The following is a 15,732-nucleotide window of genomic DNA, read 5'->3' on the forward strand; positions in this document are numbered from 1 at the left end:
ACACAGATGTGTGATTGATTAAAGGAACAAACACCAATAAATACATATGTTTAAGTTGGTACTAATGGTGCTACAATTTTAATTAAAACTTGTTGGAATTTTAAAGTCAACCACATTGTATAATTCATTATAAATTGGACCACTAACTACTTTTTGCGTAAATTACCATTGTTTTATTTTGCCTCGATTAATTTTCAATTAAAACACACTCCTGCATATTTCAGTGTGTTTTTAACTAATGGTCTTGAAAATTTTAAATTAATAAATTTAAATAAACTGGTTTCATTTAAATTAATCACAGTAAGTTTATTATCGAGACAAAAGTACTACTACTGTGAAATAAAAATTTTATAGCGATTTAAAAGTATTTGAGTGCTCTCGTCCATAAAAATTGACTATATGGCTATTTGTTTTAATTACCTTCAGTAATATCTTTATCACATGTCACAAAGATAATTTGCCTGAGCAACAACACACCAGACATCGAGGCTTTACATTGAATTATCGCGGATTTGTTTTGACTGTTTTTCGGAACATAAGAATATGAACGAAGTGAATGATAAATTAGCAATTGTAGCAATTTTGGCTAATGTCCGTTTAGATGTCAATCAGAGAAGGATAATTAAGGATTGGCTCAAGGGATTAACTCCACGATGGATTGATGATGGAAATGTTCAACAGAAGAAGAAAATCTGCCTGAATCACCTTCTTACAACTTTGCTGGAGGACGATGAAATTTGTGAGCCTTTTAATCAACCTCCAAAGGATACCAGGCTTGGTAGCGAATTTTTCGCAGAAAAGGTCAATGTTGGTCTTATTTTCTTAATCTAATACAGTCAAGTTTCTCGATCCAGTAACATAATTGATTTATTTGCCCAGACATCGCAAGTGATTATTTATCATTTGGTGTGACTCTTGACAGGCATTTTAAGTTCGAAGTAGTTGGAAAATTGGGTTAATTATGCTAAATTGGGGTCAATGACAAAATAATTTCAATATAATTTTGCAGAAGTTATCTCATCAATTGTTCACATCGAGTGCCGATGGACTTACAAGGAATGATATTACTGACATGGGACGAAAAGCTCAAAATTGCCAACCAGATGACTTTCTAGCTGAACAGCCAACAGTTGAACAAGGATTTGAGGTCACTGGTTCTTTTAACACTCTGCGTCAATAAGGAAATGCCCACAAAGAAGAACAAAAGAAATCACAGGAAAAAGGAATTGACATACTGAACTTTGTTTGCCATTTTTCCTTATTAAGTATCCCGCATAATTTCGGATGAGTGACTTCTTTTGGTCTTCTAGATAACTTATATAATGGTGAATATTAGAGTATATATATTTAAAGATATGGAGGCAGTAAAATTTGGCAAATAGTAGAAAAACCATGGTTTTTTTTTTATTAAAACTCCTTTTGCACAGACAGGAGATAAGGCATATCATTTATAGACACACTTTAAGTGCTTTAACGCGAATCAAACTTTAACAAGATGTGCCCTCAAAAATTGTGCAGTACAGTAGTCAAGCTCAAAGCTGTAGGATCATTAAGTGAAAGAAAAAAAATGGTTCATACAAGTGCAAAAGAACTCGAAAACAGTGATAAAAAATGCGATTTTGAGACTGCAATATCAGCCACAGGATTCGGCAGGTTCAACTATCTTCTAGCTGCTTTGGGCAGTTTTTGGAATTCACTTAGTATCATCGAAACTACAACATTTTCCTTCGTCCTTCCTGTTGCACAATGTGACGCTCACCTAAATACAAATCAGATGAGTCTCCTGAACTCTGTTGTCTATCTAGGTATAAAGGATAGCGTATATGTAAAGTGCAATCGGGCTGTTTCGGTAGTCAAGCGTTGTTATACGGAAAGTAAATTTAAACTTTTAACTAAGATTTGTTATTTAAGTAACTATAAGTCGTTATAGTGTGTGTTATATTAATAGAATTCGAATGTTTCATCATCGACATTTCATGAATCATCAATTATTTTATCCATTTTTTAATTATTAATTAAGAGAAAGCAGGGGTGTAAAGGTAAAAGTTAGTTTTGGACCGGGCGAATTATTCATTGATTTTAACAAGATAAATTGAAAAAAACTGCCAAGATAGGCAATATCGTGATTTATTTTGGCTCTGAATATCCTTTGTTTTTGTAATTTTAATGCCCAACACACAATAACTTATGTTTTGTAAGCATGTTTTTGACATTTCAGTGAGAGTGAGTGAGATCTAGATCTAGTCATCTCCCTCACTCTCATAGGAAATTTTGAAAACATGTTTTCAATCAAAAGTTATTGTGCGCTGGGTATAATTCCACAAAATTATTAAAAAAAAATTGACTGAAATACGGGAGAATAGGGCAGTAGTAAACATAGGGTAGCACGAAACACTGATATCTATGTCTTTACACTGTGTCTGCCTGGTCTCCTTAAGTCCAAGCTAATTGAAAAACTACAGTGTTTACAACTTACCCAGTGCTTACTGCTACCCCGGTTTCCCAAAGTAGGTTTTTAATTCTTAGTTTTTTCAGTTAAATGAGATGCTTTTAATTTTGTTCTGATGCCCAAACACGCAAATATAGGGTAAATGTGCCAAATTTCGGCATAGTTGCATATAAGCACCGAAGTCCTAAGTTTAAAATGCAATATTTTTAATTCATATTTATATTCTTTGTTACTTCCTTTTCGGGAGGGTTGTGTGAAACCTTGAAGACTAGCTTATCATCTTTGTTTTCTTTTAATATTGAAAAATTAATACAAATATGGACATGGCTTTGGATAGTAGTCCGGCCACTTTGTGTGAAATACCGGCCACCTTATTTCTGACCACCTTTTGTGACGCAACGAATAGAAAATTTCAAAACGTCAAACGGAACGAGTTTAATATTTAGTTTAATACGTTTGTAATTTGTTGTGAAGACCTGAAAAGTAGCATCTCAAATTTACGCGCAAATTCCCGTAGCAATTTGCCCTTCCTGAACTCTTCCAATGCCTTTTCCGCATCATCTTTTTCATAGAAGCAATGGTTTTTTCTCTGGACATTGTAGAACTCTGAAATTGAAAAAAAAACATAAAATGAATAAGAAATTTAGTAAAGCAAAATATGTTGCCGGAATAGGCAACACTACCTCACCGGAGAGACGCTCACAAGGTATATACATTTTTACGCGAAATACAGGATACATCTGGGAAATTTTACCCGAAATTTAAAGATTGATTCACTATTAACGTAAACAGAAACAATCTTTAATAAAAACTAATCAATTTTCATGAAAAACACCGAAGGAAAACCTTCTGCACTTCACCACAGATCACAAGACTGCTAGAAACACAAGTGATCTGTTACATTTTTTGTAAGACTCTTTCCACACTGAGTTTTTGCAATGCAATTGAAATTCAAATTATACCTAATATTTAACGGTCTTCGTGTTAATACATCCTAAAATGAATAAATATTTAGAAGCAGAATGAATTCATTGACTATTCGAAGATTACATACATAATTTTAATTAATTTATTTTCATGGCCGAAATTACACTCAAAGTGGCCGAAATTAGAAGCTGGCCGAAATTTGGCACACTTCCCCTATTAAAAAGAGGAGGAAATTGTACTATTTGAGATCCTTATAAAAAATAGCTTTGAAAGCAGTGGTGTAATAAATTAAGTAACATTCTAAAAGCCGTCAGGTTTTCCTTTTATAGGGGGAAGAGGGGCACCTTTAAATTGAGATACCTTTGAAATTGGGATTTTACTCCTCGACCTCCACAGCGAAATTAGTAGGGGAAAGTGGGACAGTTCGAAACTGGGAATTTTTCTCTTATTTTGAAATATAACTGGACCTTCTTATTGTGATATAATGCAGCTCCACAACAAACTAATTATGTAGATAAATTACATTAAAATAAGTTCCAATCCGTTTTAAAAAGAGGAGAAAAAAGTCCAATTTATAATCCCTCGATTTTGAGTTATATACATATTCCGATTTCTTACCCCCTAAGGGGAATTTTGATAGAATTTTTGAAATCTGAAGTTTCGATTTTTTTGACGTTTCTATGTTTGTCCCGTCTGTCCGTTCGGCCGTTATGCCCTAACCACACTTATTATTCAAGCCATTCAAGCCGAGAGACGACTTAACGTAATTATAATCAAAATAATTATTTGACTAAATTCCCATCAAGCCGAGAGACAGAATAGTCAGAAACCGATGGAAATGTAATCTGATCATTAATTTGATTATAAATACGTTAGACCGTCTCTCGGTTTAAGTCGTATAGGGCATCCCCATACCTAAATAGATTAGAAATAGAGATTTAATACCGTCGCATGACCCTCCTACCCTCCTCCCTTAATTTGACCAAAAGCCCGTTAACTTGCCCTTCATTTCTCCTCCTCCCCTCCCCTTCCCTTCTAAAACCATGTCTTTGGGATTGCTCGAAAGCCTGTCATGCGTTCATTTTTTTTTAGATATGTTTTAGAGATTGTACAGGCTTTCCATCATACAGATTTCCATCCATATACGAAAAGACCTTTGAATCATTCCTACTAACGGTTTTTCAAGGTCAAAGGTTAGAAATGCTCTAGAGAGCGTATTTCTCTACCGAGTGGTATTATGTTTGGGTTTTTGGAAAGGTCTTAGAATTAAAAACTCATTGTGAGAAACTAATTTACCGTATCATATTTTTTTAATAAAGTGCACTATTTGTAAAACAATATTTTGCTGAAACAGTTCGTGTGCGAAATAGCCTTCCCTTATGTAGATTAATGAAATTAAAAAAAATATATTCAAATGATTTATAGGTATGATCGTCGGATCGATTTTATGGGGATTTCTCTCGGACATTTTTGGACGTAGAAATTTTCTTGCTGCAAATTTTTTTGGAATAGGATTTATTAATGTTGCTCTTGGATTCAGCAATACTTTTGAATCTCTTATGGCATTTAAATTTCTTAGTGGATTCATGTAAGTATTCCTTTATAATATTTGCATAGGTGATATTGTATTGCTGATATTAAAAAATATATTTTCGTAGTGTGTCTGGTCCATTGACAATTGCAGGCTCATACATCAGCGAAATGCATGGAGTTCGAAATAGAGTGAAAATCCTTCTATTTACATTCATATTTTTTGCTGCTGGCAATTTTATCACATCTCTTTTGGGTATACTTTTCCTAACACGCCACATGGAAGTGGAATTTCAGGCAATGACGTTGCATTCGTGGCAACTTTTGTTCCTGGCTCTGGCTCTATTGGATTTCGTGGGCGGTATTTTGACTTGTCTGATGCCAGAAAGTCCAAAGTTTCTCATGTCTCGCGGGAGATGTGAAGAAGCTATGCAAGTTCTTAAGACTATCTACAAAATAAACATGGGCAAACATCCAGACACATTTCCAGTGAGTTTCACAAGTAACTTCTTGTGTACTTCTCAAGTGTCGTAAAACTTGGTGATGTATAATTTACATTTTGCAGATAAAGATCTTAGCTGATGAGAGAGAAAGTTCTCATGATTTGAAGGCGATAGGTCATGAATCCGTAGTGAATGGATCAAATTTTAATACATGTACCATCATTGGAGACAAACTCAAGAAAGCTTTCACCCAAATGGCACCAATGTTTAAACCCCCTCATCTTTCAAAATGCCTTCTTGCCTTCAGCATAGAACTATGCTTGCTCTTTGGGTAAGGATCAAATGATTTATAAACTTGTATTTTACTTCTTATGCATTTTCATTTCTGTTTGCAGGATGAACTCCTTTCGACTGTGGATGCCACAAATATTCTCACTCATAGGAGATAGTGAAAACGATACAGAATTTGATATTTGCCACAAAATTCAGTCAAATAGTACACATGTAAAAATAAGTGACATCACCCACAACGATGATTGTTCCTCTGTGAGTAGATTATAGGGGAAAGTGCTCATGCTTCGTACGATCTCAAGCTTCATAATGATTATTTTTTTCTATGTTTCCGAATAAAATTCGGAATTTGGATTTTTTGGAAAGATATTGAAATTTTGAACCCGATTGCATCGGTCATAATCGGTAATGAACCAGTTAAGTGCCGATTTTTGAATAATTTTACATCCCATATTATTAACATTCCCGAAAAATAAAGTTTTTCCAATTTTGCAAAAAATTGGCCCAAGCTTTTTCAATGATTTTCGGATATGTTTTAGGGATACTCCAGGCGAACATTTCGCCCAAACATACCTATGACCAGAAAATTCGCCATTTTGAATTATTGAAGGTCAAAGGTCAACTTCTTTGGAAGTCTCATTTTTCAACCGAATTGGTTAAATTTGTATTTTTTGGAAAGGTATTGAAATTCTGAATCCGACTGCATCGGTCACAATCGGTGATGGATTGGGAAAGTAAAGGTAATAGCTATGTTTTAAAAATTAATGATAAAATTGTTTTTCGCACTTTTTTAGTCTTTTGACCCATATAAAATTCAAACGGTAAGAGATATCGACTTCCGGTCTTCAATGGCCTTTCCTCAAATGACATTATTTCGTACTCAATCTCTTTATTTTTCCCCCTCCCCTTTCATACGTTTCTTATTCATCAAAACTAGGTCAAAAATGAGGTTTTTCCAATTTTGCAAAAAATTGACCAAAGCTTTTTCAATAATTTTTGGATATGTCTTAGAGCTAGTCCTGGCGAACATTTCGTCCAAACATATCTATGACCGGAAAATTCGCCATTTTGAATTTTTGAAGGTCAAAGTTCAATCACTTTGGAGGATCCGTTTTTCAACCGATTTGGTTAAATTAGGATTTTTTGGAAAGATATTGAAATTTTGAACCCGACTGCATCGGTCATAATCGGTAATGAACCAGTTAAGTACCGATTTTTGAATAATTTTACATCCCATATTATTAACATTCCCGAAAAACAAAGTTTTTCCAATTTTGCAAAAAATTGGCCCAAGCTTTTTCAATGATTTTCGGATATGTTTTAGAGTTAGTCCAGGCGAACATTTCGCCCAAACATACCTATGACCGGAAAATTCGCCATTTTGAATTATTGAAGGTCAAAAGTCAACTACTTTGGGGGGCCTATTGGTTAACCGATTTGGTTAAATTTGGATTTTTTGGAAAGGTACTGCAATGTCGAACACGTCTGCATCGGTTTTCATCGGTAATGAACCGGTTAAGTACCGATTTTTGTACAATTTTACATCCCCTATAATAAAAATCTCCTTATGAAAATATTTTTAAAAAAATGGGTTTTCAGTTTTCTATATTTATAGGTATTTGTTGCTAATTTAGATAATTTGTGGCTGACAATAAATGTCAACCGGTCCAGCGGTTCAAAAGGCTCAAACTAACGAGATATAACTTTGCTGGAATTTTTAAAAAGAAAGAATTTTTATCTATTGTCAGGGGCGCAGGCAGCCACTGTCAAAGACACGTCTTAACGGTCACTGAATTTAAAGTCTTTACATTAATTCTTTGCAAACTCCATTGATTTAGATAGAGTAACTATCCAAGAACACAAATTGGCAACCGGAATTCAAATTAGGAAAGAGAGTTAAGGCCAATTTGAACAAATTCGACGGGATGCCAAATTTTTCATCCGCCATTTTGTGCAAAAATTTTGCATGACTTTCCACAAAGCGAGAAAAGAAAAACAAAATGTAATTCCAATTAATTGAAGGACTAAAGTAGCTAAAAATTCATTCCCTACAGCAATTCAGATAACAATTACCCAAGAATAAATCATCTAAAATCACTCAGTTTGCGTATGATGTATAATACCATGGTAAGGAATGGGTTAAATAATTTCTTAATGGCTTTCTCATTGTCTATAAACACGATTAAATCTTCAGTAACCCTATGTGCGTACAAAAAATATGCTAACGAAGAGGACTTTCTCGTGAGTTCGAGCATTTCGCAAAGCTGGGACACTTTGCCATCTCTTTTTTAGTATGAGTGCGATGAGTTACATTTTTTTTTTTGAAAAATAGGAAAAATTTAGTAATTACGAAGCTTGGGATCGTACGAAGCATGGGCACTTTCACCTACTGTATTGCCATACCCAAAACTAATTTTCAATTCAATAACCTTTCAGTCAAGGATTCATTCACCAAACACTTTTTATAATGCTATGATTGTTCAAAGCGTTGGAATAATTGGAACAACAATGGTTTGCTGTTTTATCAGAGTGATTCGCAATAAACTTATGCTGAGTAAGTTTAATTCAATGTTAGTTATTGTTATATATGCAAACTTGAAAAATCTTTTAAATTCGAAACAAATCTAAGTCTTACGTCTTCTTTCGGATTCTGGGTACCCATGAACAAACTTCTTTGGACTCCTTAGAACCAATAAAAATCGGATTGAAGCAAAAATCCCGAAAGCCAAAATCAAAAACGCAAAAATTTAGATTGGACCGAAATCCCGAATAGCCAAAATCCTGATTGGATCGAAATCCCGAATGGGTCAAAATCTCGAAAAGCCAAAATCTTGAATTTGTCAAAATTCTGAAAAGGTCAAAATCTCTATTGGACCGAAATTCTTAAAGCCAAAAAATCGAACTCTAAAATCCCGACAACTAAAATCCTAATAGGGTCGAAATTCAGAATGGATCAAAATCCCGAAAATCTAAAATTCTGAAAAACCCAAATCATGAATTTATCGAAATCGTGAAAAGGTCAAAATCCCAAATGGGCCAAAATCCCGAATGGTCAGAATCATGAAATGAATGAAATTATACGGAGGCAGTGGAAACTCGAGCACCAGTAAACACGGGGTAGCTGTAAACACTGCATTTTTTTAATATGTTGTTAAGCTTCAGAGAACGAAACAGATAGCATAAGGATCCTTGTCCACTGAAGATATAGTCGTTATAGTCCAAGTGATGTAGACATAAAAATCAATGTTTGGAGTTACCCCATGTTTACTTCTGTCCCAATCTCCCCTAATGGATAAAATAATTTCCCAAAAAAAACAGAAAATTTTTCTTTGCCTCCAGCAAGTGCTGGTGCAATCGTGTGAGTAGCTTTGACATTTTTAGGAATTCGCAATTTTGGCTTTTTGGATTTTAGCTTTCGGGATTTTGGCCTTCAGGATTTTGGCCTTCGGGATTTTTAATTTAGATATTTTGACCAGGACCCAAGTTGAGCTATTTAACTTAGAAAATTCCATTAAATTGAACTTCCGATAATAAAATACGAGATTATTCTAAATCGCCCACAATTATCAAATTCTGACAATTAAAACCGGAATCAGAACCATTTCAGAATATTACATACCCTAATTCTATAAGTATATAAAATATGATCAATAATTTTGAAATTTTAAATACTCTTTTAAAAATAGTTTTATGACAAGAAATCAATTTTAATTAACTTAATTTATTCAAAGTTCGTCTATTTGTGTATTTAGAATAATTTAGTTTTGCTGAATATGAATCCGTTATCCATTATAGGATTTTCCGGATTTTCCGAACTTTTAGAATTCTTTCCGTATACCATTATCTGCACAAACTTTTTTGGAAAGATCCAGAAAGGTAACTTTATGAAAATAGCTGGAAAATTACAACTCTTTTCGTATTAAAGAAAATGGTCTTTGAAAAATTAATAAGACAGTAAATTTTCATGATGAAGAGTACTCATTGTATATCACTTAGATATTTTGAAAGCTATAGAAAAAATTATATGTCCGTTTTGCCATTTTGCTCAAAATTCCTCTAATATTTCGACAACATATTAAGTGCTTGTTCTCTTCTACAAAATACTTGAACCTTTAAGTTGTCTTGAAAATATATTTAATTACAAAAAAACTGAAAAGTTTAAAGAAAAGGCATAAGAATTGTTATGACACATTTGGATTATTCTATTGCAATAATACCAAATATTTCCCGTTGGCAAGTAAATATTATTGTTATTGCAACATAAAATCTTATAAACTTTCAAATATTTGTTTTTGACAAATATTTTGCTATTAGAGAAACTTGGAAACTATATTAAATTTCTCTGATTATATACCAATCTTGTAAAAATAGATAGTAACAAAAGTTTGTATTGTGAGAGAAAAATGCCGAAAAAAAATCCAAAAATGAAATTAATATTCGACAAACACATGTAAAAACATTTGAGAGATAGAATATCATTTCCCACATTTTTTGTATACCTCCTCTGTTGCTTTTCTTGCACACTTGGGGGTTGAAAATCACAACATCAACTATACGAAAAAATGTACCACGAGAGTTTCATAAATATAGGAACCCCATAGCAAAAGAAGACATTCCTACATACTGTCTTACCCCATTATGTAGTCAATATATTCTCAAACTTATCTCGCACTCTTATATTATATGCTTTTCGCTTGAACAGCCCTTATGTGACAAGGAACTTGAGCGTTCCTCAAAGTCTGATACTTGGTAATGATAATGTATCTTTAGCATGAAAAAAAAATTGAAGGTGTTTGGAAAAGTTATCTCTCCAATAGAACAGAAAATTGAAAAATTATTTTTGCATTAAACCAGAGCAAATAATTTTCCGTTTAAAGTACCACATTTTGTTGATAAAAGTCATAAAATGTATTTATTTTAATCATACGACATTCATTTACTGATTCTTTCTTGTCTGCTTGCTTTTGCATAACTCTGAATAAATTATTCAGACAAAAAAATGTCAATTTAGGAATTCAACAAAGTTTCATAGACTCTACTCTATGAATATTTTAAATTTAAAATATCTAGTTCATACTGGATTGTACTAAATTATCTATATCAGAATTTTTTTTTAGTGAACGAATTTTCATATTAAATAATTCAAAGATATTTTGATATTTTTTCGTAAATAATTTAAATTAAGATACAGGCTATGGTTCAGTTGATCTGGAACCAACTAAATAACTTTTGTTTTGTAAACTCGTTTTTGGAATTACTCTTAATGTTCACAGAGTTCACAGGCCATTACCCGCCTAGAAACATTTTTGTAAAACAATACTGAGCCTATCCTATGACCTTAATAATTTTTTTTATTTTCTAGTTTGCACAACAATTATACCAGCAATTGCTGCAATTGCTATTTACTTTTCGATCAACCCTATCATGGTTGTCGTATCATACAGTTTGGCTGTGGGAATTAGCTTGACTGCCCAGGCTATACTCAGCAGCATCTTAGCTAATATTGTGCCAACAGCCTTCCGTTCAACTGTCCTTGCAATTTCACTCACATTTGGACGAATAGGTTCAATGCTAGGAGTTTACTTCTTCCCCATGCTTATAGATCATGCATGTTGGACGCCCTTTGTGTCAATTGGGGTGATCCTCTTTGGTAAATTATCTAAACCAGGGGGATGTGGGGCACCTTTGAAATTGGGATTTTTCTTCTATGTTTAAGTGGAACTGAGCCATATCATAATGTAATTTAGCTTCACAATATATTTGTTCAGCTAATTTATATCACGATAAGGCTCAATTTTATTTAAACATAGGTACACTGAGAAAAAACATAGAGTGCGATTAACTTTTTTTCCTCATAACTTTAACACTTTTTAGGTGTAAAAATATATCAACATGTTTTAATGTTAATTTTATATCTTTTTAAGGGTAAAATTAACACGAAAAAGGGTAACTTTGACCCCTAATACACCTAAAAAGCATAATATTTACACCGATTTCGGATCAATACTGCAGGGTAAAATTAACATTTCCGGAATGTTATTTTAACTTTTTCGGATTTCTCTCAGTGTGAAAAATCTCAATTTCAAAGGTGCACCGCTTCCACCTAGATGCTCTGCAATTCAATTTATTAATGTACGATATATTTTGCAGTCTGTAGCTTCTTGTGCATGTTTCTACCCAGATCTACAAAACAAACCCTTCTGTGAAAATTTATAGGTGTTCAGACCTGAAAATGAGAAAGTTAAGGAAACTTTGAGGAAATATATAAAAGATTATTTAAAAATTGTACAAGTACTAACAAAACATACATTCAATTTAGAACACTTAGAATATAGAACGACAAAAATCCACCTAACATGCACTTTTTCCCATCCAAATTTCCCACATCGCACTACACAATTCAACTTAAGTGTAAAAGATTGTAATTATGTGAAATAAATTATTCGTCATTGATACTTGGTCACAGAAGAAGAAATATTTCTCTTATACGTGAGGCAGAGACTTTGAGCGCACTTTCATTAATTCGCTCAGTAACTATACTTCACCATCACTAGAGATTACTGTAGAGCGAACAGCTCGTTCGTAATCTTCTTGGCAACACTGGACTCAATCTTCAATCAATTCTTGAGCACCCACTCTTCAATTCCAAAACTTGTCTCCTACCTAACCGCCTACACGATCCATATCCCCTATATACAATGGGCATGTGGATATGATTCAACAAGTAATTGAGAATAAACCATTACAATTTTATAAGTGCTTTATAAATAAGTGAAGATGATTTTTTTCTTTGTGGGAAACATTCGACAATAAAAGTACAAGAATCCATATTAGACGAGATTCATAACAATCTCACCTACTATAATTCTACGAAAATTTCATGTCCTCCGATCGGGTCCAAACTTTGAAAAACTATATATCGCAACTTCCTGATCACGAAAATATGGGTGGCTAAGTTAGGACTGCAGCAGAATGGTAAGTATTTAGATAAAATGGTAAGCAAAAAAATCAAAAATGGTAAATAAAAAACCAAATTTTTCAATTTTCACCAAAAATCATCATGAACCCCTACCTTGGGAGTTTTAAAAAAGCCAAAATCTGCTCTAAAAACCGCAATTCTTAAAATTTCTCAATGAAAGTCACATTAGAATACTTCAAATAATTCTATCAAACAATTAATATCATTGGTTGATTTTTTTTTGGAAAAATTTTCACCAAAAATCATCATGGACCCCTACCTTGGCAGTTTTTTAATGTTTCAAAAAAGCCAAAATCTGCTCTAAAAACCGCAATTCTTAAAATTTCTCAATGAAAATTACATTAGTGATTTAACTTAAAGTTAGTTAGATTAGGAACATAAGTGGTCCCTAATCTAACTAATTGTCCCGAGATCGTAATCGTCCATCGTAGTCCATGAACTCGTAGTATATTACGATAGAACTACGAAGGGCAATCAGTGAAAGCGCATGTGCTACGCGTTTGGAAGCAATTTTAAGCTGCTGGAGAGCCTTCAGTTGCAGACGTTGTGGTTCCACGTGTATCCACAAAGACGGACAGCACTTCGCCAGAGGTCCCACCAAACCTTTGGGCCAGTATTGGCACCAAATGCCGTATTTATTGATCTTATTCTGCCTCCCATTAGCGAGCCCCATCCCGTCCTTATGGCAGACTGTATTGTCAACAACTTGAAGCCCTTCCGAATTTTGTACGATCAGGTCGGATCTGAGACAAGCCCCGGACGGGTCGATCGGTGCCTTTTTTATAATAACCGGCGCTGAAACCGCCCGGCTGATTTTCAAGATATCATAGTCTCGAACTCTGTCTTATCAGTCAATGCATCGCCTCTTCTTTTGGATGCATATTCCGAGGCTTTGGCCAAGTGTTTCCAGTATAATGCCACATCTACGGCAATTCACATTAGGATGTGGACGAATTTTATTCAGGGCCATGCGGTCACCCAATGTGTTTGAACGTATCCTCTATGATGCTGTGAGAAAGCCACTTGACTTCAGTAACTCCAATCGGAAAAGCCAATTGTTGCTTGAAGGATGCTGTTGCAGACCCCCTAGGTATTCACGTGAGAAATTCTCGGCTTTTAGATCACCTTTTGCAAGGAATTTGTAAAGCTCTCACAAAAAATTTCATTTGAAACACTCACAAAAAAATAAGAATTCATATGACAGTTTTTGTGAAAGCTTCACAAGGTCTTTACAAAAGGAGATCACAGAGCGGTGAGTTTATTACGTGAATAACTCACCGTCTCAGAATTGAACCCTGGTATTTGCTCTCGGCCCACTGTGTCAAATATTTCCTCGAATTTTCTTTAAATGTCTCTAATTCCTTCGAGATAGGCCAATTGATCCGCTTAGTATTGCGGTTTCACGAAGCCTCTTCTTAAGGCCTCTCTCTGTCGCCAAGCTTTGCGTAACTGGATCCACTGCCTGGAAAAATCGCAGGCCCGTCTTTAGGGTGGCTGACACCACAATGACCTCAAGCTGTTGTACACCTAGGCCGTCGTCTTTCTTGCTACAGTATAAAGAAGTCCATCTGATACACTTAAGTGATATATGTAAAATCTGCTTGATAGCCACCCTAGCCACCCTAATGATGCTATCGAGGCATTGGAGAGCTGTTTTAGAGGGAGCTATCATGGTGAGGCGATACAAGTAATGCGGGATTAAGTAAATTTATAGAGTTTTTGATGTAGTTTTAAGGGAGCTTCCGGACTATTCCGAAACATGTCTTCTGCTCCTCTTGCATTCCCGCCAACTTAATGCCCTCCAAAGGCAATACTTGCGATTTCAAGTGTTTCAACGATAAGCCTGGATTAGATCAGTGTAGGGAAATCCCCGTTCGAATTATGATATCGGCGTCTCTCAAATACCAAGTTATGTTCTGCGGTACTACTTCACATGAGGTACATTTAGGAGCTTAAATTCGGCCGAAATGTATGTTACCTATCTTATTTTTGTTGTCAATCCAAACCCTTAAAATACTGTCTCCCAGATATCTTTGTCATTTTATGTATTATATTTCTTCTTAAATGTCGAAATAAGCTAAAGTAATGGGTTCATAATTACTATAATATCCCTCAATATATTGTTGCGATTTTATGTGTGGTGTTCCCAGGAATGTGAATTTTCTTTGAGTTAAGGCTATAATTCTTGGGAGCACCACATATACAATTGCAGCTATAAGTGTGTAGAATGTGTCATGGGGGTGTGTTTGGAGTTACACCGCGAAGGTAGTAATAGAAGGGAGGGATCTGCCCCGGCTTGTCCGTGGGCAATCCAGGATTACCCCGGCATTCTAAGTGGCCCATCAGGCCCCCGGGGCTTAAAAAGAAATGTAAGAAAGAAGAAAGTGAGTTAAATAAATTCCCAATGTGAAATATTAGTGTTTTTCTGGACCTGGGACCCCATTTCGCAGTCCACTGTTGTCGTGGTCCCATTAAGGGTGGTTGCGGGGGTTGTAGGATTTACCCTACCCCCAAAATCGTAACAATATCTTAAAGTTTAATACATTGCATTATTGTATTGAAAACTGATAAGAACATGTTCTGTATAGATTTTCTAAAGACTTTGCTGAACCAGGGGCCCATCAAGCCTAATAAAAAGTGAAGCTATTTTTCACTTTTCCTTGTAAAAATTTTGCAGATATTGCACCGCGATTTAAACAAATTTGCTTGTAGTTCTTGTATTATTTTGACGAGCATTATGAAATATGTATTTTTATAGCTTTTAATGCACTATTTCGAAATATATCAGATTGATAAGTCAATTCTCTTTAGGAAAAAACTTACCAATACTCTTCAGTGTCTCTATTCAAAAACGTATGGAAAAATGAAATGTCGAGAGGCCCCTGGCTGAACACTCCATGAACGTTTAATGTTATTTAAGTAGAGTTTTTTTTAATTTTATACAACTGGGAATTAATCACTTTATATAAATGTATATTTAATACACTCCTAATAAGCTCAATTTAACTACTCAAGCGACTCAAGCTATATCTAACATGCTTAACATACTGAACTTGAGCTTTTTATACTATCTTTTTTTTGTCTTCAATTGTGCTCACCTGCAATAAAATGTC

The 15,732-nt window shown here is 34.4% G+C and overlaps 2 protein-coding genes across 2 annotated transcripts; both read left to right on the plus strand.

The window, feature by feature from the left end:
- The first annotated feature begins 297 nt into the window (after nt 1-297).
- LOC129805405 (uncharacterized) lies at nt 298-1,265 on the plus strand. The gene is made up of 2 exons (XM_055853287.1): nt 298-801; nt 1,010-1,265. Exons 1-2 carry the CDS (start codon nt 544-546, stop codon nt 1,178-1,180), a joined length of 429 nt encoding a protein of 142 aa, XP_055709262.1. The 5' UTR covers nt 298-543; the 3' UTR covers nt 1,181-1,265.
- A 218-nt stretch (nt 1,266-1,483) lies between these two features.
- LOC129805406 (synaptic vesicle glycoprotein 2C-like) lies at nt 1,484-12,115 on the plus strand. Its single transcript, XM_055853288.1, has 8 exons — nt 1,484-1,805; nt 4,802-4,964; nt 5,035-5,395; nt 5,472-5,680; nt 5,745-5,895; nt 8,077-8,194; nt 11,003-11,290; nt 11,791-12,115. The coding sequence occupies exons 1-8, from the start codon at nt 1,496-1,498 to the stop codon at nt 11,844-11,846; spliced, it is 1,656 nt and encodes a 551-aa protein (XP_055709263.1). The 5' UTR covers nt 1,484-1,495; the 3' UTR covers nt 11,847-12,115.
- The last annotated feature ends 3,617 nt before the right edge of the window (nt 12,116-15,732 follow it).

The sequence above is a fragment of the Phlebotomus papatasi genome, chromosome 3 (genome assembly GCF_024763615.1).
Source record: "Phlebotomus papatasi isolate M1 chromosome 3, Ppap_2.1, whole genome shotgun sequence".
Taxonomy (NCBI): Eukaryota; Metazoa; Arthropoda; class Insecta; order Diptera; family Psychodidae; genus Phlebotomus; species Phlebotomus papatasi.

Excerpts from the sequence above, each read along its gene's own strand:
- LOC129805405 (XM_055853287.1), top strand. The coding sequence starts at position 544 with ATGAACGAAGTGAATGATAAATTAGCAATTGTAGCAATTTTGGCTAAT. Across the intron at positions 802-1,009 it reads GCGAATTTTTCGCAGAAAAG|AAGTTATCTCATCAATTGTT; the intron begins GTCAATGTTGGT and ends ATAATTTTGCAG.
- LOC129805406 (XM_055853288.1), top strand. The coding sequence starts at position 1,496 with ATGTGCCCTCAAAAATTGTGCAGTACAGTAGTCAAGCTCAAAGCTGTA. Across the intron at positions 5,896-8,076 it reads ACAACGATGATTGTTCCTCT|TCAAGGATTCATTCACCAAA; the intron begins GTGAGTAGATTA and ends ATAACCTTTCAG. Across the intron at positions 11,291-11,790 it reads AATTGGGGTGATCCTCTTTG|TCTGTAGCTTCTTGTGCATG; the intron begins GTAAATTATCTA and ends TATATTTTGCAG.